The sequence below is a fragment of the Sturnus vulgaris genome, chromosome 31 (assembly GCF_052056855.1).
Source record: "Sturnus vulgaris isolate bStuVul1 chromosome 31, bStuVul1.hap1, whole genome shotgun sequence".
In the NCBI taxonomy this organism is placed as follows: domain Eukaryota; kingdom Metazoa; phylum Chordata; class Aves; order Passeriformes; family Sturnidae; genus Sturnus; species Sturnus vulgaris.
Window position 1 is genome coordinate 3,415,012 of NC_142273.1, and position 23,692 is coordinate 3,438,703.

The 23,692-nt window shown below is 61.1% G+C and overlaps 2 protein-coding genes across 2 annotated transcripts; both read left to right on the plus strand.

The window, feature by feature from the left end:
- Positions 1-211: 211 nt before the first annotated feature.
- Positions 212-9,520, plus strand: ARHGAP30 (Rho GTPase activating protein 30). The gene is made up of 13 exons (XM_088181010.1): positions 212-444; positions 1,881-1,983; positions 3,242-3,386; positions 3,479-3,561; positions 3,656-3,763; positions 4,516-4,643; positions 4,921-5,056; positions 5,420-5,520; positions 5,608-5,682; positions 6,293-6,670; positions 7,066-7,343; positions 7,504-7,781; positions 7,922-9,520. Exons 1-13 carry the CDS (start codon positions 336-338, stop codon positions 9,444-9,446), a joined length of 3,447 nt encoding a protein of 1,148 aa, XP_088037136.1. The 5' UTR covers positions 212-335; the 3' UTR covers positions 9,447-9,520.
- Positions 9,521-11,556: 2,036 nt separating this feature from the next.
- On the plus strand, positions 11,557-23,192 carry USF1 (upstream transcription factor 1). Its single transcript, XM_088154775.1, has 11 exons — positions 11,557-11,646; positions 14,590-14,658; positions 15,099-15,148; positions 16,632-16,750; positions 17,839-17,940; positions 18,778-18,967; positions 19,563-19,650; positions 20,093-20,151; positions 21,147-21,241; positions 21,329-21,457; positions 22,962-23,192. The coding sequence occupies exons 1-11, from the start codon at positions 11,588-11,590 to the stop codon at positions 23,049-23,051; spliced, it is 1,050 nt and encodes a 349-aa protein (XP_088010901.1). The 5' UTR covers positions 11,557-11,587; the 3' UTR covers positions 23,052-23,192.
- Positions 23,193-23,692: the final 500 nt, after the last annotated feature.

The following is a 23,692-nucleotide window of genomic DNA, read 5'->3' on the forward strand; positions in this document are numbered from 1 at the left end:
CTGGGTGTATCCCTGTCACACTCACATGTCCCCATGTCCCCAGGGCGTGTCCCTGTCACACTCGTGTGTCCCCAGGGTGTGTTCCTGTCACACTCAGATGTCCCCTGGGCATGTCCCTGTCACACTCACATGTCCCCATGTCCCCAGGGCGTGTCCCTTGCACACTCGTGTGCGCAGGCGTCTCCGCCCTCGCTGTGGTTTGGAGCAGGAAGCGCCTCGAGCGCGGCCTCCGCCTTCCTGCCACCCCCGCGGGGACAGCGCCGGGACCCCCCCGGCGTGGCCCCCGTGTCCCCGGCCGTGTCCCCCGCGCTGTCCCCGTGCCCATCCCTGTCCCCATGTCCCGGGCGCTCAAGGCCCGGCACCGGGCGAGGCGCAAGGGCGGCTCCCGGGAGCGGCTCTTCGGCTGCGACCTCCGCGAGCATCTCCAGAGCTCGGGGCAGGACGGTGAGTGCCACCACCCCAAACCGCCCCCCGAGCCCCCCGAGGGCCACCGGGGCCACCAGGGCCACCCACGGAAGTGGGGAAGGGGCCCCGGAGGGGATTCGAGGGGGACTTGCGCCACGCGTTGCGTCACCGGAGCTGCAGGAAGCGCCACGGCCACCGAGGCTCGGCCGGGATTTGGGGGGGTTGGAGCTTGGGGGGGCTCCAATCTCAGGGGGGTTGGCCCTGAGGGGTTGGGGGAGCCGTTCCTTGGGGTCGGTGGCTCCATCCTTTGGGATTTGGTGGCCCCTGTTCCTCTGGATTTGGTGGCCTCATGCCCGCAGATTTGGTGGCCCTGTTGCTCGGGATTTGGTGGCTCCAATCCTTCAGGATTTGGTGACTCTGTTCTTCTGGGGGTGGTGGCTCCATCCCTTGGGATTTGGTGGCCTCATCCCAGCGGAGTTGGTGTCTTCATTTCTTGGGATTTGGTGCCCTAATCCTGTGGGGTTGGTGGCTCCATCCTTTGGGATTTGGTGGCCTCATCCCCGTGGTTTTGGTGGCCTCATCCTTGTGGATTTGGTGGCTCCATCCCCGTGGATTTAGTGATCCCACACTTTGGGATTTGTGACCTCATTCCTGTGGAACCCCTAATCCCGATGTGAAGTTGGTGGCCCCATCCCTGGAGTTGGTGGCCCAGGATCAGTGCAGGGACCTGTGGGGACCCCCGGGGGGTGTTGGCCGAGGTCCTCCCCATCCCCCTGGTGCTGGTGGGGCCAGGGCCGGGCCCAGGTGGGCGAGGCTGGATCTGGGATTTGGGCAGGGCTCAGGTGGATGATTCCACACCTGAGATTCAGGTCTGGGCTCAGGTGGGTGATGGTGGATCCAGGATTTGGGTTTGGGCTCAGGTGGGTGATGGTGGATCCAGGATTTGGGTTTGGGCTCAGGTGGGTGATGGTGGATCCAGGATTTGTGTTTGGGCTCAGGTGGGTGATGGTGGATCCGGGTCTGGGGCTGGGTCTGGTGGGCACTGATGGATCCAGGATCAGTTGGACACTGTCTGATTCAGGCTCAGCTGGGCTCTGGTGGATCAGGGATCAGCTGGGCTCTGTCAGATCTGGGCTCAGTTGGGCTCTGCTGGGTCTGGGCTCAGTTTGATCTGGGCTCACTCAGGCTCTGGTGGATCCTGGATCTGTTGGACCCTGTTGGATCAGGGCTCTGTGGGACTCTGTGGGATCTGGGATCAGCTGGGCTGTGTGGGATCCGGGATCAGTGGGGTCCTGTGGGATCTGGGATCAGTGGGACTCCCTGGATCCAGGATCACTCAGACCTGGTGGGATTTGGGATCAGTGGGACCCCGTGGATCCGGGATCCCTGGGCCCGGTGGGATTTGGGATCAGTGGGACCCCGTGGATCCGGGGTCCCTGGGCCCGGTGGGATCACGGTGGGTCCCTGTCCCGCAGTGCCGCAGGTGCTCCGGAGCTGCACGGAGTTCGTGGAGCAGCACGGGGTGGTCGATGGCATCTACCGCCTGTCCGGGGTGTCCTCCAACATCCAACGGCTGCGGTCAGCGGGACGGGATAATGGGAGTGGGATAATGGGATAATGGGAATGGGATGGGAGGGGGATGGGGCAGGGATTGGGTGGGAACAGGGAGGGATCAGGACAGGGATGGAGTGGGGGGGGGATCGGAATTGGGATAGGAACGAGGCAGGGACTGGGATGGAAATGGGGTTGGGAATCGGGATCAGGATGGGGCAGAGATCGGGATTGGGATGGGATGGGATGAATGGGGTGGGGATGGAGATTGGAGAGGCAGGGAGGGGACAGGAATGGGATGAGAAAAGGTGGAAACAGGGATGGGACCGACTCGGGGTGACAGGGACGGGGGGGATGGGCCACAAGACTCCCCCCTAAGTCCCCCCTTCCCCCACCCCCTTCCGAGCTGCCGAACCCAGCCCCCATCCCCCCTCCCCCGGCCCCTTCCCTTCCCCCCATCCCGCTCTGGCCCCTCTTCCCCCGTTCTTTTCCTTCCCTTTTTCCCTCTTTATTGGTTTTGGGGTTTTCCCTGCCTGTTCTCTTTCACTCTCCCCGGTTTTGGGGCAGTTTTCCCCTCTTTTGCTTCTTTTCCTGAGTTCTTTTCTCCCCTGTTCCTGGGGGAACCCAGAACTGCCGCTGTCCCCCGTGTCCCCAATGTCCCTGACACCCTCAGTGTCCCCAGCATTCCCAATGTTCCCATCCCATCCCATCCCAATCCCGGCCCCATCCTCCCAGGGAGGGACTCTGCCATCCCCATGTCCTCGTGTCCCCCTGTCCCAGTCCCAATTCCAGGCGCAGCACAGCCCAGACCCCAATCCCATATCCCACATTCCCAAATCCCAAAACTCAGTCCTGCCCCTGGGCAGGAGTTCAAGGTGCAGCGTAGTCTGGACCCCAATCCCCTATCCCATATCCCACATCCCAAATCCCCAATTCCGGGCAGGAGTTCAAGACGCAGTGCAGCCTGGACCCCAATCCCATATCCCATACCCCAATCCCCAATCCCATATCCTATATCCCCAATCCCAAATCCCCAATCCCCAATCCCAATCCCAAATCCCCAATCCCAATCCCAGGCAGGAGTTCGAGGCGCAGCACAGCCCGGACCCCAATCCCAAATCCCCAATCCCAAATCCCCAATCCCAAATCCCCAATCCCAAATCCCCAATCCCATATCCCCAATCCCCAATCCCCAATCCCAAATCCCCAATCCCAAATCCCCAATCCCATATCCCCAATCCCCATTCCCAAATCCCCAATCCCCAATCCCCAATCCCGATCCCAGGCAGGAGTTCGAGGCGCAGCGCAGCCCGGACCTGTCGCGGGACGTTTACCTGCAGGACGTTCACTGTGTGAGCTCGCTGTGCAAGGCTTACTGCCGCGAGCTGCCCAACCCCCTGCTCACCTACCAGCTCTACGACAAGTTCGCCGTGAGTCCCCACGGGCTCCCCAAATGTCCCCAAAGCGTCCCCGGCGCCGAGGGTGGCCGCGTCACCGCGCTGTCCCCGCGCTGTCCCCGCAGGACGCCGTGGCCATCCAGATGGAGGAGGCTCGGCTGGTGAAGATCAAGGAGGTGCTCAAGGAGCTGCCGGAGCCTCACTACAGGTGATGAAGGGGGGGGGGTGTGGGGACACTCGCGCGGCCCCGGCGGTGTCCCCACGGGCGGGTGGCGGTGGCTGAGGTGTCGCCGCTGTCGCAGGACGCTGGAGTTCCTGATGCGGCACCTGCTGCGCATGGCGGCGCACAGCGGCCGCACCAACATGCACGCGCGGAACCTGGCCATCGTGTGGGCTCCCAACCTGCTGCGGTGAGCTGGCACCTTGTCACCTGTCCCCGCCGGGTGCCACCTCCGGCCCTGGCACTGTCAGTCCTGTCGCTGTCAGCGGTGTCACACTCGCTCCTGGCATTGCCACCCCTGGCATTGCCATCCCTGTCACACTCGCTCCTGGCATTGCCACCCCTGGCATTGCCATCCCTGTCACACTCGGTCCTGGCATTGCCACCCCTGGCATTGCCACCCCTGGCATTGCCATCCCTGTCACACTCGGTCCTGGCATTGCCACCCCTGGCATTGCCATCCCTGTCACACTCGGTCCTGGCATTGCCACCCCTGGCATTGCCATCCCTGTCACACTCGGTCCTGGCATTGCCACCCCTGGCATTGCCATCCCTGTCACACTCGGCCTTGTCACCCTCAGCCCCGGCACTGCCCGTCCTGTCACCTTCAGCCCTGTCACCCTCAGCCCTGTCACCTTCAGTCCTGTCACACTCGGCCCTGTCACCTTCATCCCTGTCACCCTCAGCCCTGGCACTGTCCCCCTGATCCCGTTCTCCTGTCCCTGCCAAACTTGTCACCGTTATTCCCTGTCCCCGCCACCCCACTGTCACCCCAAATCCCCAGCGTCCCCCTGTCCCCATCACCCCTCTGATCCCGTTCCCCTGTCCCCATCTCCAATCCCATTTCCTGTCCCCATTCCCCCATCCCCACCACTCCAATGTCCCCTCACCCCGCGGTGTCCCCGCTGTCCCCTCACCCCGCGGTGTCCCCGCTGTCCCCAGCTCCAGGGACATCGAGGCTGCGGGCTTCAATGGCACGGCGGCGTTCATGGAGGTGCGGGTTCAGTCCATCGTGGTGGAGTTCATCCTCACCCACGTGGAGCAGCTCTTTGGGGACGCGCCGCTCGCAGGTACCGGGGACAGCGGGGGACAGGGGGGGACAGGGGGGGACAGCGGGGACAGCGGGGACAGCGGGGACAGCGGAGGGCTCGGGGGTCACAGACACCCGGGGCTGGGGGTCTCCAGGTGGGGAATTCACCCCCGAAATTCCCTGATCCTGGGGGAACACGGACACCCCGTTTTGGGATCCCAGGTGGGGATTGGCCTTGTCACTCCCTGATCCCAAGGTGGGGACACTGAGGTGACCCTGTCACACTGAGGTGACCCTGTCACATTTTGGGGTGCCAGGTGCAGACTCCCCCCGTCGCTCCCTGCTCCTACCTGGGGGTGCCCCCCCCCTGCACGTCCCGGCCGTGCTGAGCCAGGGGGACGGCCCCCCCCAGATGAGGCCCTACCACACCATCATCGAGCTTGGCGAGCACAGGTACGGCCGGGCCACCTGGCCACGGGGACAGGTGACACCCCCGCCCCAGCAGGGGACACCCTCAACCCATCCCCGGACTTCCAGGGACCCCCAAACCCACACGGCTCAGGTGGTCCCAACTCACTGTGGTCCAGGTGTCCCCCACGTGTGCCAGGGTGTCCCCCAGTTGTGCCCAGGTGTTCCCAGGTGTCCCCAGTTGTATCCCAGGTGTCCCCAGTTGTGCCCAGGTGTCCCCAATTGTATCCCAGGTGTCCCCAGCTGCCCCTAGTTGTATCCCAGGTGTTCCCAGGTGTTCCCAGGTGTCCCCAGTTGTATCCCAGGTGTGCCCAGGTGTGCCCAGGTGTATCCCAGGTGTCCCCACAGGAGCAAAGGCTCCCTCAAGGCCAAGAAGTGGAGATCCATCTTCAACCTGGGCCGCTCCGGGCACGAGGCCAAGCGGAAGCCGGGAAAAGCAGAAGAGAAAGGTGGGAATTCGGGGGGATCCCGTGGATTTTGGGGCAGGGGGTCTCCCCAGATCCCCCCCCAATGGCCTTGTCCCTCCCCATTCCCAGACAAGTGTGGGAAGGTCACTCTGAGGCCGGCCAAGAGCATGGACTCGCTCAGCTCCAGCCCCTCCGGACAGCCTGGTAAGAGGGACCCTGGGACCCCTGGGACCCCTGAGACCCCTGGGACTGTCCCTGAGACCCCTGGGACCCCTGAGACCCCTGGGATTGTCCCTGAGACCCCTGGGACCCCTGGGACTGTCTCTGGGACCCCTGGGATTGTCCCTGTGACCCCTGCGTTTGTCCCTCCAAACCCCTGGGATTGTCCCAGACCCCAGGGAGGGATCTTGGGGCCAGGGCAGGAATGGGGGAGGTGGAGATGGGACGGGACAGGACGGGATCAATGGGATCAATGGGATGGGACTCTGGGATCCCACAGGGACCCTGACCCTGCCCTCGGGGTTCTGGGATCCCCTCCTGACCCTTTCCCTGGACCCTGGCATCCCCCTTGGACCCCAGAATCCCCCCCATATCCCAGAATCCCTCTGCATCCCAAATCCCCCCATACCCCGGGATCCCCCCTCACCCCGGGATCCCCCCTCACCCCGGGATCCCCCCCCTCACCCCGGGATCCCCCCCCTCACCCCGGGGTCCCCCCGCACCCCGGGATCCCCCCTCACCCCGGGATCCCCCCCCTCACCCCGGGGTCCCCCCGCACCCCGGGCCCGCTCGGGACGCGCCCCTCCCTCCGCAGGCCCGGACACGTCCCGGCTGCTCCCGAAGCTGTCGGTGAAGCTGCGGCCGCAGCGCCAGCACAGCTCGGACGCCGCCCCCGCTGCCCCGGAGCTGGACGAGAGCCTGGAGGAGGTTCTGGAAGCGGCGGCCGAGAGCAGCACCCAGTCGGAGCCCACCAGCCCCAAAGCCCCCCGGGAGGGGCCGGGGGTCTGCGGCCGCTCCCGCGCCGAGAAATGCGCGGGGCTCCACATCTCGGGCCCCTTCTCGGTCACTGTCCCGTTCCACATCACCTCCAACCTGTCCCGCCTCACCCGGGGGCTCCCGTGCCCAGCCCTGGAGCGGGAAGCGCCCCCCGGCAGCGCCCCCGAGCCCGCCCGGGACCCCCGGCCCCGCTCCGGTGAGAGCCCGGCATGGGACCCCCGCGGGAGCCGGGGGACAGCGGGGTCGGGGGACACCGGGACTGGGGGGACACCAGCATAGGAGGACATCGGGGTCAGGGGGACACCGGGATCAGAACGACACCGGGATCGGGGGGACACCGGGAGGACACGAGGATCGGGGGAACACTGGGATTAGGAGGACACCGGGATCAGGGGGACACCAGGACTGGGGGGACATGGGGATAGGGGAAACATCGGGATAGGGGGGACACGAGGACCAGGGAAACATCGGGATTGGGGTGACACCGGGACCGAGAGGACCGCGGGACTGGGATTGGAGGGAGACCAGGACTGGGGGGACACCGGGACCGAGGGGGATCCCGGTACCGACCGCTCCCGGTTTTCCCGGCAGGGGATGCGGAGCAGACCCGGCTCTCCCTGGAGCTCCGCGATTCCTTCGCCTTCCTGGACTGCCACGAGACGTGGCTGGAGGGCGGGGGGGACACGGAGGCGGCGGCGCGGAGCCCCGGGATCGGGAATGGGACCCCCGGGATGGAGGATGGGACCCCTGGGATTCAGGATGGGACCCTCGGCATCGAAGATGAGACCCTTGGAATCGTGGATGGGACCCCCGGGATGGAGGAAGAGCTCCCGGCCGTGGAGGAGGGGATGGAGAGCGGGTTCATGAACGTGAGCACCCGGCGGCATTCCCGGGATTTGGGGACGGGGTGGGACCGGTGGAGGCTGCAGGAGGAGATTGGGATGGGATGGGATGGGATGGGATGGGATGGGATGGACAGGGGGACACAGTGACACCCACCTGTGTCCCATCCCCGTCTCCCACCCCCAGCCAGGTGAGCTCTGGGCGGAGCAGCCGGACAATTACCTGTCCATCGAGGAGTGCACGGAGCAGGACATGTTCTTCCTGGCGCCTGGAGACCCCGACTCTGACCCCGACGAAATTTTCCTGAGCGCCCACGACGATCTCAGCCCGCTGGGGGCTGCCCCGGACACCCCCGAGGGACCCCTGGGCGAGGGGACAGCCCTGGAGAGCCAAGAGATCCCAGACACTCCAGGGATCCCCGAGACCCCAAAAGTCCCAGAGATCCCAGAGACCTCAAAGACCCCGTCCCAGAGCCCCCCAAAATCCCAGAGATCCCAGATATTCTGGCCCAAACAGCCCTGGAAAAGGATGGTCCGGGAGTGGAGGACCCCAATGGGGAAGGGGGTGGAGGGGAGGGGGCTGAGGAGGGGGATTCCAGCCCCAGGGCTGGGGTGGGGGGTCCCGCTGGGAATGGGGGAGTGGACAGAGCTGGATCCCTCATCCTGGCGGAGGGGGATCCCCGGGATTTTGGGGGGTCTCCTCTAGCCCCGGCCCTGGCAGAGCCCCCCCAGGAGCCCCCCGAGCCCCCGGTGCCTGGGCCCGTTCCCGGGGTGGTCCCAGAAGGGGCCGGTGTCACCCCCGGGATCACCCCGACCTCTCCCCCTGCCTCGGCTCCCCCCAAAATCCCGGAGCTGACCCAGGCCGAGCCCCCCCAAAACCTGGAGACCCCCAAGCCCTCAGAGCCCCCTAAATCACCAGAGCCGATCCCAGATGAGTCCCTGAGACCCCCAAAGCTGATCCAGGATGAGCCCCCCAAAAACCTGGAGACAATCCGCGATGAGCCCCCTAAAATTCCAGAGCTTTCCCACGCTGAGCCCCCCAAATCCTCCCACCCCCTGGAGCTGACCCAGGATGAGACCCCCGAAAACCTGGAACCCCCCAGACCCCTGGAGCCCATCCAGGACGAGCCCCCCAAATCCCTGGAGCTGATCCAGGATGATCCCCCCCGAGTCCCAGAGCCCCCCAAATCCCTGGAATCAATCGTGGATGGGCCCCCCGGCTCCTTGGAGCCCCCCAAACCCCTGGAGCTGATCCAGGATAAATCCCCCTGTCCCCCAGAGCCCCCCAAATCCCTTGAGCCGATCCAGGACGAGCCCCCCAGACCCCTGGACCCGATGTGGGCTGAGCCCCCCAGACCCCTGGAGCTGATCCAGGACGAGCCCCCCAAACCCTGGGACCCTGCTGGACCCCCAAAACTGATGTGGGACGACTGCCCCAAATCCCTGAAGGCAATCCAGGACGAGCCCCCCAAATCCCAGGACCCCTCTGGACCCCCAAATCTTCTACTGGACAGGCACCCCAAATCCCTGGGGCTGATCCTGGCTGGGGCCCCCAGATCCCTGGAGCTGACCCAGGACGAGCCCCCCAAATCCTGGGACCCCCCCAAATCCCTGGAGCTGATTCAGGACGACCCCCCCAAATCCCAGGATTTCCTGGGAGCCCCAAATCTGATCCGGGACAGGCGCCCCAAATCCCTGGGGGTGATCCTGACTGAGGCCCCCAAATCCTGGGATCCCCCCAGACCCCTGGAGCTGACCCAGGATGAGCCCCCCAAGTCCTGGGACCCCCCCAGATCCTTGGAGCTGACCCAGGATGAGCCCCCCAAATCCCGGGACCTCCCGGGAGCCCCAAATCTGACCCGGGACGGGCGCCCCAAATCTTTGGGGTCGCTCCTGGTCGAGCCCCCCCGCAGCTGCCGCCGCCCCCTCCCCATTTCGGGGGCTCGGGTGCTGCTGGCCCGGGCCGTGCCCGTGGTGCCCCCCAAACCCCACTTTGCCCGTGCCCTGCAGGGACCCCCCGGGACCCCCCAAATCCCCCTGGGACCCCCCGGGACCCCCCAAATCCCCCTGGGACCCCCCGGGCTGAGCGCGGGCAGGGCCCCCCCGGAGCAGAGTGCAAATGAATGGTGATGAAATGGTAATAAAATAAAAATAGAAATAGAAATAAAAATAAAAAAATAAAATAAAAATAAAAATAAAAATAATCAGGTGGCAATTCCAGCAAGAGATGCTGGTTGGTGGTTGGTTTTTATTTATGTATTTTATTTAGATACTTATATTACATTATATTATATTGCATTATATTACATTATATTGCATTACATTACATTATATTAAGTTATATTGCATCATATTATATAGATTTTATTTATATATTTTACATTATTCACTTTTATTTTTGCATTATTTTATTATATTTTGTTTTAATTTAATTCAGCCCTTTATTTCTATTTTATTCTATTTTTATTTTTATTATTTTACATTTTACTTTTTATTATTTTTTATTTTAAAATTTTCTTTACCTTTAAAAAAAATATTTCAATTTTGTTTTATATTTTATTGATTGATTTGTTTTATTGAATTTCCATTAACTTTATTTCAATTTTTAAATTTTATTTAATTTCCTTCTATTTTATTTCATGTCTTCTTTTATTTTGTGTTATTTGATTTCATTTTATTTTATTTCAATTTCTTATGGTTTTATTTTGTTGTAGTTTATTTTTTTTAATTTTCTTTTCTTTTTATATTTTCAAATTTATTTCTTTCAATTTTATTCTGTTCCACATCATTTTACTTTATTTCATTTTACTTCATTTATTTCAATTAATTTTATTCTATTACCTCATTTATTTATTTGTTTATTTATTTTTATTACAGCTGCTTTTCCACAAATGGAACCCCCGGCTACCAAAACTCTTTTATTCTTTCTGCATTTTAATTTCACACTTTGGTTCTTACAGATCCCACCCCAAAGCTACAAACACTTTCTATTATCGATAATTTCCATTTTAAATATTCATTAAAATTAAAATATAGAGACTTATTTAGGACAATTTGGTATAACAACTTAAACACCATATAGAAAACACTGTATATTTAATATATAGATAATACAAATATTATCTATAATAACAACAATATATAATAATATTTAAATAATATAATCTACAATAACACCATAGAATAATATATAAAATTTATGTGCCAATTACACTCTATACTTTTTACAACTTTTTGCTTTTTATTTCAGGGCTGGGTTGCCAAATCCAACCCCAAACTACACAAATGTTTTATTTTTTTTTAATTAAGGGATTATTTCGTTATATGCAAATGTATGCAAATACACAATTTGAATACCTTGCATAACAACACCAGAAGTTAAACACATATTGTTATAGATCTACATACAAACGATATAAATATTATTTAAAATGATTATTTATAATAATATAATTTACTCCTAATCAACAACTCAATGTTAACGAGACCAAGAATTGGATTTTTCCTGGATGTCGCTCAGAGCTGGAAAAAGATCAAACACCAAAAATGTTTTTTTTTTTTATGGAAACGTTGGTATATTTGGGGACATTTGGGGACATTTGGGGACATTTGGGGACATGGAAAATTGGGATGTGGGGACATTGGGGATAGTGGGAAAAGGGGACAGGGGGACACAGGGACATAGAAACACAGAGAAATGGGGATGTGGGGACATTGAAACATTGGGCCAGGGAGATGTTGGGACATTGGAATGTGGGGATGGAGGACATGGGGACATTGGAGACACGGGGACATGACGGCATTTGGGGACATGGGGACAATGAGGACATTGGGGTACCCCGGCCTTTGTTTACACCGCCGCCATCTTTGCCTCAACATGGCGGCGCCCACAGCGGCCTCACCACGGGGGCGGACCGGGGTCTCCGAGCTCAGCTCCCAAACTTCCCCCGGGACTGACGGGCCGAGCTGGGGCCCCGCACCCTCGGGAGGCTCCGGTCTTGTCCCCACGGCCCCGTCGCGGCTCTCACCGAGGGCCGCCCGCTTCCAACATGGCGCTGCCCTCACTTAAGATGGCGGGGAAAGCGCCTCGCCGTCTAAGATGGCGCCGCGTTCGGTCCCGTGCTCTAAGATGGCGCCCGGCCGTGAGGGCGGCCGTGCCCGGCGCCAAGATGGCGGCCCCGGCCCAAGATGGCGGCGCGAAGCCGGGCCGGGGCCGCGTGAGTGGGAACTTCCGCCCGCGCGCAAGATGGCGGCGCGGCGGCGCCGTGCGCATGTGCGGGGCCCATGGCGAGACAAGGGGCCGAAGGCGCGCAGGGCCCGAGGCCGAGAGGTACCGGGGGGGCCCGGGGGGCCCCGGGCGGCGAACCCGGCCGGGAACGGCGACACCGCGACCCCGGCACGGCCCCGGCCGCGGGGAGGGGAGCGGCCGCGCCCGCCGGGCCCGCGGGGAGGGGCGGGGGGAGCGGCGGGGGTGACCCCCCCCTCAGGCGCGCGCAGCGGGTTGTCACTGTCACCCCCCGGTTGTGTCCCCTCCCCCCGCTCGGTAACGACCCCCCCCGTGTGTCGGTGTCACCTTCCTGCGTGTCGCCCCCCCCCCCACTTTGTCACCCTTTCGTGTCCCCCCCCCCCCCCGCCCCGCTGTGGCGGTGTCGCCCCCGTTGTGGCCCCCCCCCACTTTGTCACCCCTTTTGTGTCCCCTCCCCCCCCCCGGCACCCTCCCCCCACCCCCGTTTGTGTGTCCCCGTTTTGTCGCTGTCACCCCTTTGGTGTCCACCCCTCACTTTGTCACCCCTCCCTCCGTGTCCGCCCCCTCCCCCCGGGTTCTCTCACCCGCCTTCGTGTCACCCCCCCCTTCGTGTCACCCCCCTTCGTGTGTCCCCACTCTGTCACCCCCTTGCTGCCCCCCTGTCCCCCCACGTCTGTCACTGTCGCCCCTGCTCCATCATTGTGACCCCCCCCTTCGTGTCACCCCCCCTTTGTGTCACCCCCTTGCTGCCCCCCTGTCCCCCCCACCTCTGTCACTGTCGCCCCTGCTCTGTCACTGTCACCCCCCCCCCCCCGTTCGTGTCACTCCCCTTTGTGTGTCCTCACTCTGCCTCCCCACCCCCCCAGCTCTGTCACTGTCACCCCCTCCTCCGGTTTTGTCACCCCCACCTTGTGTCCGTCCCCTGGGTGTGTCACTGTCCCCTCCTCTTCGTGTCACCCCCCCTTCATGCGTGTGTCCGCCCAGTCACTGTCCCCTCCCTTGTCTGTCACCCCCTTAAATGTCCCCCCCAAATTCTTGTCCTTCCTGGTGTGTCACTGTCCCCCCCATCACCCCTCACTCATGTCCCCTCTGTCACCCCCCAGCGACCCCCAAATTGTCCCCTCCCCCCATTTCCCCAGTCCAGGTGACAGTGGGGACACTGAGGGTGACCCCGTTGGGGGGAGGTTACGGCCACCTTGGGGTGACTGCGGGGACCCCAAAGTGTCACCCTGGGGGAGCTGGTGGGTTTGGGGACACGTTGTCACCTGGGATGGAAGGTGGGAGTGAGGGGACACCTGGAAATGTGGCTGTGGCCGCTCACAGGTGTCCCTTGGTGGTGGCCAGTGGTCAGTCATGGTGGCCAGTGTCCCACTGGTGGCTGGTCACAGTGGCCAGTGTCCCATCGTGGTGGCCAGTGTCCCATCGTGGTGGCTGGTCACAGTGGCCAGTGTCCCATCGTGGTGGCCGGTGACCCATCATGGCCAGTGTCCAGTCACAGTGCCAGTGTCCCATGGTGGCTGTGGTGGTCACAGTGGTCACTCCTGCTGTGGTGGCCACTGTCCCATGGTGGTGGCCAGTGTCCCACTGGTGTTAGGTCACAGTGACCAATGTCCCATTGTGGTGGCCGGTGGCTGTTTGTGGTGGCCGGTGTCCCGTGGTGGTGACCAGCAACTGGTCACAGTGGCCGGTGTCCCATTGTGGTGGCCAGTGTCCCATCCCAGTGTCCCATCCCAGTGTCCCATCCCAGTGTCCCATTGTGGTGGCCAGTGTCCCATCCCAGTGTCCCATCCCGGTGTCCCCATCCCGGTGTCCCATCCCAGTGTCCCATCCCAGTGTCCCTGTCCCAGTGTCCCATCCCGGTGTCCCATCCCGGTGTCCCATCCCAGTGTCCCATCCCAGTGTCCCCATCCCAGTGTCCCATCCCAGTGTCCCCATCCCAGTGTCCCATCCCAGTGTCCCATTGTGGTGGCCAGTGTCCCATCCCAGTGTCCCATCCCGGTGTCCCCATCCCGGTGTCCCATCCCAGTGTCCCCATCCCAGTGTCCCTGTCCCAGTGTCCCATCCCGGTGTCCCATCCCGGTGTCCCATCCCAGTGTCCCATCCCAGTGTCCCCATCCCAGTGTCCCATCCCAGTGTCCCCATCCCAGTGTCCCCATCCCAGTGTCCCATCCCAGTGTCCCATCCCAGTGTCCCCATCCCAGTGTCCCATCCCAGTGTCCCATCCCAGTGTCCCATCCCGGTGTCCCATCCCGGTGTCCCATCCCAGTGTCCCCATCCCGGTGTCCCATCCCAGTGTCCCATCCCGGTCCTGTCTCCCTGTCCCAGTTCCTGTTCCCATCCCTGTGTCCCTGTCACCATCTCTTATCCCTGTCCTGTCCCTGTCCCCATCCCTGTGTCCTTGTCCTGTCCCTGTCCTGTCCCTGACCCCACTGTGTCCCCATCCCCATTCCTTGTCCCTGTCCCCATGTCTCCATCCCTGAACCTGTATTCCCATCCCCGCTCCCCCTTGTCCCTATATGTCCCCGTGTCCCTGTCCCCATCCGTGTGTCCCTGTCTCTGTATCTGTGTGTCCCCAGATCCCGGTATCCCTGTCCCCATCCCTGGGTCTCTGTCCCCATGTCCCTGCCCTTCCGTGTGTCTTTATCCCAGTATCCCTGTGTCCCCATATCCTGGTGTCCCACTGTCCCTGACCCCGGTGTCCCCATATCCCAATGTCTGTGTGTCCTGGTGTCCCTATATCCCAATGTTCCCAATCCCCCTGTCCCTGTGTCCCTGTGTCCCTGTGTCCCCGTGTCCCCGTGTCCCCGTGCCCCTGACCATGCTGTCCCAGTGTCCCTGCTGTCCCTGTCCCCCTGTCCCCATATCCCTGACCCTGCTGGTCCTGACCCCGCTGTCCCCGTGTCCCGCTGTCCCCGTGTCCCCCTGTCCCCGTGTCCCCGTGTCCCCCTGTCCCCCTGTCCCCGTGTCCCCGTGTCCCCGTGTCCCCGTGTCCCCGTGTCCGTGTCCCTGACCCCTGTGTCCCCTCAGGGCTCTGAAGGCCATCAGGCTCCTCCGCTCCCGCCCCGCTGATGCCCGAGGGAGCCGAGCCATGAAGGGGTGAGTGGGACCCCAAAATCCGACCTGGGACCCCAAAATCCAACCTGGGACCCTAAAAATCTGACCTGGGACCCCAAAATCCAACCTGGGACCCCAAAATCTGCTCTGAGACCCCCAAAACTCACCTGAGAATCCCAAAATCTGCTCTGGGACCCCCAAAATCTGACCTGGGAACCTCCAACATGACCTGGGACCTCCAAAATCAGCTCTGGGATCCCCCAAATGGCCCCAGGACCCCGAAAATCTGACCTGGGACCCCCCAAAACTGCCCTAGGATCCCCAAATCTCATCTGGGACCCCCCAAAACTGACCAGGGACTCCCCCCAAAATAGCCCCAAGGGTGGGACACGCCAGGGGTGGGGGATTTGGGGGGGTCCCAGATTTGGGGGGGGTGGGGATCAGGGTCCCCCCCTCACTGTGTCCCCCCCTTTTTCCCCCAGGCAGCAAAAAGCAGCAGAGACGGAGGAGGGGACGGTGCAGATCCAGGAAGGTGAGGGGGGACCCCAAAATTGGGGTTTAGGGAAGATCTGGGGAGGTTTGAGGGGATTTTTGGGGGGATTTTGAGGGGGCTGTGGTGGGATTAGGGTTTTTTTGGGGGGCGGTTATTGGGGGGTTTTTGTGGTTTATTGGGGGGGCTCAGAGGGGTTATGGGGGATTTCAGGATGCTGTGGAGGGGATTAGGGTTTTTTTGGGGGGAGTTATGGGGGTTTTGGGGGGATTATGGGGTTTTTTGTGGTTTATGGGGGGCTCAGAGGGGTTCTGGGGGGATTAGGGGGGGTTTTTCTGGGTGTTTATGATTTATTAGGGTTTTTTTGGGGGTATTTGGGGAAGTTATGGGGGTTTTGGTGGGCTCTGGGGGAATTGTGGGGGGTTTGGGGATCTGGGGGGGATTTTGGGGTGCTATGGGGGGGCTGTGGGGCACAGTGGAGAAGTTCAAGGGGGTTATGGGGTCTTTGGGGGGTTTTGGGGTGTCTGGGGGGTTTTGAGGTGTCTGTGAGGGGCTCTGGGGGGTTTTTAGGGGCTGGGGGTGATTCTGGGGGGTCTTTGGGGGATTGTGGGGGGGCTATGAAGGGGTTAGGGGGCTTAGAGGGCAGTGCCTCCCCTCCCCTGCTGCCCCCTCCCCAATTTTGGGTGCCCCCCCAGTCCCATATCCCCCCCAGTTTGGGGTGTCCCCTCCCCAGTCTGGGTTCCCCCTCCCCAATTTTGGGTGCCCCCTCCCCAAGGTTGGGTGCCCCCCTAGTCTAGGTGCCCCCTCCCCAATTTTGGGTTCCTCCTCCCCAGTTTTGGGTGCCCCCTCCCCAATTTTGGGTTCCCCCTCCCCAGTTTTGGGTGCCCCCCCAATCTGGGTGCCCCCTCCCCAATTTTGGGTTCCCCCCCCCCAATCTGGGTGCCCCCTCCCCAGTTTGGGTTCCCCCTCCCCCGTCTAGGTGCCCCTCCCCAGTTTTGGGTGCCCCCTCCCCAATTTGGGTGCCCCCTCCCCAGTTTTGGGTGCCCCCCCAATCTGGGTGCCCCCTCCCCAGTCTGGGTGCCCCCTCCCCAATTTTGGGTGCCCCCCAAATTTGGGTTCCCCCTCCCCAGTTTTGGGTGCCCCCCCAATCTGGGTGCCCCCTCCCCAATTTTGGGTTCCCCACCCCCCAATCTGGGTGCCCCGTCCCCAGTTTGGGTTCCCCCTCCCCCGTCTAGGTGCCCCTCCCCAGTTTTGGGTGCTCCCTCCCCAATTTGGGTGCCCCCTCCCCAGTTTTGGGTGCCCCCTCCCCAGTTTTGGGTGCCCCCCCAATCTGGGTGCCCCCTCCCCAGTCTGGGTGCCCCCTCCCCAATTTTGGGTGTCCCCCCAATCTGGGTGCCCCCTCCCCAATTTTGGGTTCCCCCTCCCCAATTTTGGGTTCCCCCTCCCAATTTTGGGTGCCCCCTCCCCAGTTTTGGGTGCCCCCCCAATTTGGGTGCCCCCCTCCCCAATTGTGGGTGCCCCCCAGGCTCGGTGGCCACCGGCGAGGACCCCACGAGCGTGGCCATCGCCAGCATCCAATCGGCCGCCACCTTCCCCGACCCCGGCGTCAAGTATGTGTTCAGGACCGAGGGCGGCGGGACACAGGTACTGCACCTGGGCACACCTGGGGGGGCTGGGACACACCTGGATACACCTGGGACACACCTGGATGTACCTGGGGGGGTCTGGGACACACCTGGATACACCTGGGATACACCTGGATACACCTGGGATACACCTGGGGGGTATCTGGGATACACCTGTGATATACTTGCATACACCTGGGGGCACCTGGGATACACCTGGGGGGGCTGGGACACACCTGGGATACACCTGGGCACACCTGGACACACCTGGATACACCTGGGATACACCTGGGGGGGCTGGGATACATCTGGATACACCTGGGATACACCTGGATACACCTGGGACACACCTGGGGGGGCTAGGACACACCTGGATACACCTGGATGCACCTGGGATACACCTGGATGTACCTGGGGGGGGTCTGGGACACACCTGGATACACCTGGGATACACCTGGGATACACCTGGGGGGGCTGGGACACACCTGGGGGGGCTGGGACACACCTGGGGGGGCTGGGACACACCTGGGATACACCTGGGATATACCTGGATACACCTGGGATACACCTGGGATACACCTGAGGGGGCTGGGGTACATCTGTGATACACCTGGGCACAGCTGGGTACACCTGGGGGGGCTGGGATACACCTGTGATATACCTGGGACACACCTGGATACACCTGGGGGGCAGCCGGGAACACCTGAATACACTTGGGATACACGTGGGGGATACCTGTGATACACCTGGATAGAGGTGGGGGTATCTGGGTACACCTGGGGCACACCTGGACACACCTGGGAGGCACCTGGGGTGACCTCAGGGGGCACCGGGGTTTGAGGAGGGCTTTGGTTCCACACCAAAAGCAGGTGTGGCACACCTGGGGCACGCTGTGGGGTGGCTCTGGGGAGGTGTTTGTGTCACACCTGAGTGTCCCACCTGTCCCAGGTGATGTTCTTGGTGATCCAGGTGGTGACACTGGGGGTGTCTGTGTCACACCTGTGTGCTGTGTCACCTGTCCCAGGTGATGTACCGGGTGATCCAGGTGGTGACATAGAGATTTGGGGGTCTCTGTGTCACACCTGTGTGCTGTGTCACCTGTCCCAGGTGATGTACCGGGTGATCCAGGTGGCTGACGGGCAGCTGGACGCGCAGACCGAGGGCACCAGCGCCATCAGCGGCTACCCGGCCACGCAGTCCATGACACAGGTGTGTCACCTGGCCTCACCTGTGCCCCTCTGTCCCACCTATGCTTCACCTGTCCCACCTGCCTCACCTCTATCTCACTTGTCCTACCTGTGCCAGGTGGTGATCCAGGTGTATTGTGGGGTCTGGCTGTCCCTATCCCACCTGTCCCACTTGTCCCTCACCTGTGTCCCACCTATGTCCCACATGTCCTTCACCTGTCTTAGCTGTTCCCCCCATGTCTTATTTGTCTCACTTGTCCCTCACCTGTCCCATGTCCCTCACCTGTGCAGGCAGTGATCCAGGGCGTGTTCATGAGCAAGGATGTGGTAGAGTCAGAGGTGGCTCCCACCTGTGTCTCACCTGTCCCTTACCTGTCCCCTGTGTGTCTCACCTGTCCCCTGTGTGTCTCACCTGTGCAGGCAGTGATCCAGGGCACGTTGAGTGAGGACGCCATGGAGATGGATGTGGCTCCCACTTGTGTACCTGTCCCTCACCTGTCCCTTGTTCCTCACCTGTCCCCCGTGTGTTTCACCTGTGCCTTATGTGTCTCACCTGTCCCTCACCTGTGCAGGCGGTGATCCAGGGCGCGTTCACGAGCGAGGACGCTGTGGAGACGGAGGCGGCTCCCACCTGTGTTCCACCTGTCCCTCACCTGTCCCCTGTGTGTCTCACCTGTCTCACCTGCCCCCCACCTGTCCCACCTGTCTCACCTGTGCAGGCGGTGATCCAGGGCGCGTTCACGAACGAGGACACGGTGGAGACGGAGGCGGCTCCCACCTGTCTCCCACCTGTCCCCTGTGCGTCCCTTACCTGTCCCCCGTGTGTCTCACCTGTCTCACCTGTCCCTCACCTGTGCAGGCGGTGATCCAGGGCGCGTTCACGAGCGAGGACGCTGTGGAGACGGAGGCGGCTCCCACCGAGACTCACTACACCTACTTCCCTGCCGCGGGCGTGGCCGACGGCGCCGCCGCCACCGCGGCCACTGCGGCCACCGCCGTGGTCACCACCCAGAGCTCCGAGGCACTGCTGGGCCAGCCCACCCCCACAGGTGAGCCACGGGGGGCTGGGAGCACCTGGAGTGAGTTGGGGCTCACCTGGAGTGAATTGGCGCTCACCTGGAGTGAATTGGGTCTCACCTGGAATGAATTTGGCCTCACCTGTCCCAGTTTGGGCTCACCTGCGGTGAATTGGGGTCAACTGGACAGGGTTTGGGTTCACCTGGAGTGAACTGGGGACACCTGGATTGAGTTGGGGCTCACCTGGAATGAATTGGAGATCACCTGTGCCAGTTTGGGCTCACCTGTACTGAACTGGGGACACTTGGATTGAATTTGGGCTCACCTGGATTGAATTGGGGTCAACTGGAGTGAACTGGGGACACCTGGATTGAATTGGGGCTCACCTGTCCCAGTTTGGGGTCACCTGGATTGGGTTGGGACTCATCTGTGTGGGTTTGGGGTCACCTGGATTGAATTTGGGGCTCACCTCTCTCAGTTTGGAGGTGTCTAGATTGGATTTGGGGGCACCTGGATGGGGTTGGGATTCACCTGGGTGGGATTGGAGTCTCACCTGTGAGTTTTGATCTCACCTGTGGGTGTTTTGTGTCTCACCTGTGTGTTTTGGTCTCACCTCTGGGCTTGCAGGGCAGTTTTTTGTGATGATGTCACCACAGGAGGTGCTCCCGGGGGGAGCCCAGCGCTCCATCGCCCCCCGCGCCCACCCCTACTCCCCGTGAGTACCTGGGGACACCTGGGCACACCTGGGCACAGCTGAGGGCACCTAGGACATACTGGGATACACCTGGGATATACCCAGATACCCCAGGACACATCTGGGATACACCTGGGACACTTCCAGAGACACCTGGAACACACCTAAACATGCACTGGGACACACCTGAACACACTGGGACATATCTGGGACACACCCAAACACACCTGGAGCATACCTGGACACACTAGGACATACCTGGGACATACCCAAACACACCTGGACACGCTGGGGCACACCTGGGCACACGTGGGGCCACACCCAAGCACACATGGGCACACCTGGGGCACACCTGGACACGTTCAGACGTACCTGGGACACAACAGGGGCACACCAGGGATACACCCAGACCTACCTGTGCCCACCTGTGCCCACCTGTCCCCACGTGTGCCCCTCCCCACAGGAAGTCGGAGGCTCCCCGAGCCACGCGGGACGAGAAGCGCCGGGCACAGCACAACGAAGGTACCAGGGCTGGACAGGGGTCACCTGGGGTCACCTGGGGTCACCTGGGGTCACTCAGGGGTCACCTGGGGTCACCTGGGGTCACCCCAGTCCCAGGGGTTGTCTCACAGGTCATCCCCGTCCCAAAGGCTCACTCTGGTCCCAAGGGTCACCCCAATTCCCAATCCCCCATTCCCACTGGGAATTCCCAATCCCCCATTCCCACTGGGAATTCCCCATTCCCAATTCCCCCATTCCCATTCCTACTGGGAATTCCTGTTCCCAATTCCCCCATTCCCACTGGGAATTCCTGTTCCCAATCCCCCATTCCCACTGGGAATTCCCATTCCCAGTCCCCCATTCCCACTGGGAATTCCCATTCCCAATCCCCCATTCCCACTGGGAATTCCCATTCCCAATCCCCCATTCCCACTGGGAATTCCCATTCCCAGTCCCCCATTCCCAATCCCCCATTCCCACTGGGAATTCCCGTTCCCAATCCCCCATTCCCACTGGGAATTCCCCATTCCCAATCCCCCATTCCCACTGGGAATTCCCATTCCCAGTCCCCAATTCCCAATCCCCCATTCCCACTGGGAATTCCCATTCCCAATCCCCCATTCCCACTGGGAATTCCCCATTCCCAATCCCCCATTCCCACTGGGAATTCCCATTCCCAATCCCCCATTCCCAATCCCCCATTCCCAATCCCCCATTCCCACTGGGAATTCCCCCATTCCCAATCCCCCATTCCCACTGGGAATTCCCCCATTCCCAATCCCCCATTCCCACTGGGAATTCCTGTTCCCAATCCCCCATTCCCACTGGGAATCCCCCATTCCCAATCCCCCATTCCCACCGGGAATTCCCCCATTCCCAATCCCCCATTCCCAATCCCCCATTCCCACTGGGAATTCCCCATTCCCATTCCCCCATTCCCCATTCCCAATCCCCCATTCCACTGGGAATTCCCCCATTCCCAATCCCCCATTCCCACTGGGAATTCCCGTTGCCAGTGGAGCGCCGGCGCCGGGACAAGATCAACAACTGGATCGTGCAGCTGTCCAAGATCATCCCCGACTGCTCCATGGAAAACACCAAATCCGGACAGGTCCCACCCTCCCCCACCCTCCCCTCCCCCTCCCAGCCTTTGGGCTCCCGGAATTCCCGCGGTGACCCCGAAATCCCAAATTCCCAGAGCAAGGGCGGGATCCTGTCCAAGGCCTGCGATTACATCCAGGAGCTGCGGCAGAGCAACCTGCGGCTGAGCGAGGAACTGCAGGGCCTGGACCAGCTGCAGATGGACAACGAGGTCCTGCGCCAGCAGGTGGGATACTGGGAGCACTGGGAGGGACTGGGAATGGAGCTGGGATGGGATTGGGATCGATGGGATGGGATTGGGGTCACTGGGATGGGACTGGGATTGATGGGATGGGATTGGGATCAATGGGATGGGGTTGGGGTCACTGGGATAGGATTGGGGTCACTGGGATGGGACTGGGATCGATGGGATGGGACTGGGGTCACTGGATGGGATTGGGGTCACTGGGATGGGATTGGGATCGATGGGATGGGACTGGGATCAATGGGATGGGATTGGGGTCACTGGGATGGGATTGGGGTCACTGGGATGGGACTGAGATCAATGGGATGGGATTGGGGTCACTGGGATGGATTGGGGTCACTGGGATAGGATTGGGGTCACTGGGATGGGACTGGGATCAATGGGATGGGATTGGGGTCACTGGGATGGGGACTGGGAATGGGGTTGGGATCACTGGGATGGGATTGGGATCGATGGGATCAGGGCCTGGACCAGCTGCAGATGAGCAATGAGGTTCTGCGCCAGCAGGTGGGACTGGGAGCACTGGGAAGGACTGGGAATGGGATTGGGGTCACTGGGATGGGACTGGGATCACTGGGACTGGGATCAATGGGATGGGATTGGGGTCACTGGATGGGATTGGGGTCACTGGGATAGGATTGGGGTCACTGGGATGGGACTGGGATTGATGGGATGGGATTGGGGTCGATGGGATGGGGTTGGGGTCACTGGGATGGGATTGGGATCGATGGGATGGGATTGGGGTCACTGGGATGGGATTGGGATCACTGGGATGGGATTGGGATCACTGGGACTGGGATCAATGGGATGGGATTGGGATCACTGGGATGGGACTGAGATCAATGGGATGGGATTGGGGTCACTGGGATGGGATTGGGGTCACTGGGATGGGATTGGGATCAATGGGATGGGACTGGGATCACTGGGATGGGATTGGGATTGATGGGATGGGACTGGGATCGATGGGATGGGACTGGGATCACTGGGATGGGATTGGGATTGATGGGATGGGACTGGGATCGATGGGATGGGACTGGGATCGATGGGATGGGACTGGGGTCACTGGGATGGGATTGGGATCGATGGGATCAGGGCTGGACCAGCTGCAGATGGACAATTGAGGTTCTGTGCCAGCAGGTGGGACACTGGGAGCACTGGGAAGGACTGGGAGCACTGGGAATGGGATTGGAATGGGTTTGGGATCGTTGGGATGGGATTGGGATCTATGGAATGGGACTGGGATCCATTTTGGGGTCCTGGGGGGTGTCTGACCCCCCCCCAAACCCCCCTGGAACCCCAAAATCCCGGGTGGAGGAGCTGAAGAACAAGAACCTGCTGTGGGTTGGGGTTAGTGGGAGCACTGAGTGTTACTGGGCTGTACTGGGGAGCACTGGGGTTTCACTGGGGGGGACATTTTGGGGTTCAGGGGGATATTTTGGGGTGCCTGACCCCCCCCAAACCCCCCTGGATCCCCCCCAAATCCCAGGTGGAGGAGCTGAAGAACAAGAACCTGCTGCTGCGGGCGCAGCTGCGCCAGCACGGGCTGGAGATCGTCATCAAAAACGACACCCACTGACCCCCAAACCCCCCTGGGACCCAAAAACCCGCCCCAAAAACACCCCCCCCGCACCCCAAAATACCCCCAAATCCACCCCCCCGCACCCCAAACCACCCCCCACCCCCCGGAATCCCAAACCCCCTCCCCGGCAGCCCCTCCCCCCCACCCCGCGCTCGGTTCTGCCCCTCCCCCCCCCCACCCCCCAAATCATGACCGTGTGACCCCTCCCCCACCCCCTCCCCCCCCCCCCTCCCCACGTGGTCTCGGGGGGCTCCGAAGACCCCCCCCCCACCAAAATTCCCCAAATTTCCCCCAAAATCCCCCCCCAAACGTCGCCCCCCTACACCCCCCCCCCCCCAAAAAAAATTCACCCCCCCTCCAAAATTCACCCCCCCCCCCCAAAATTCCACCCCCCCCCCCCCAAAATTCACCCCCCACGCTCTCGGCCCGCCGGGCGCCGCGGCCCCGCCCCTCCCCCACCCCCCCCCCCCAAAATTTTGGGACCCCCCTCCCCCCCAATTATTGCTCCCCCCCCCAAAAAAAGGGGATTTGGGGTCTCCCCTCCCCTCCCCCTGCGACCCCCGGGGGGGTTTTGGGGTTTGGGGGAGGGGATTTTTGGGGGTGGGGGGGTTGGGGTGTTGGGATCCCTCCTCACGCCC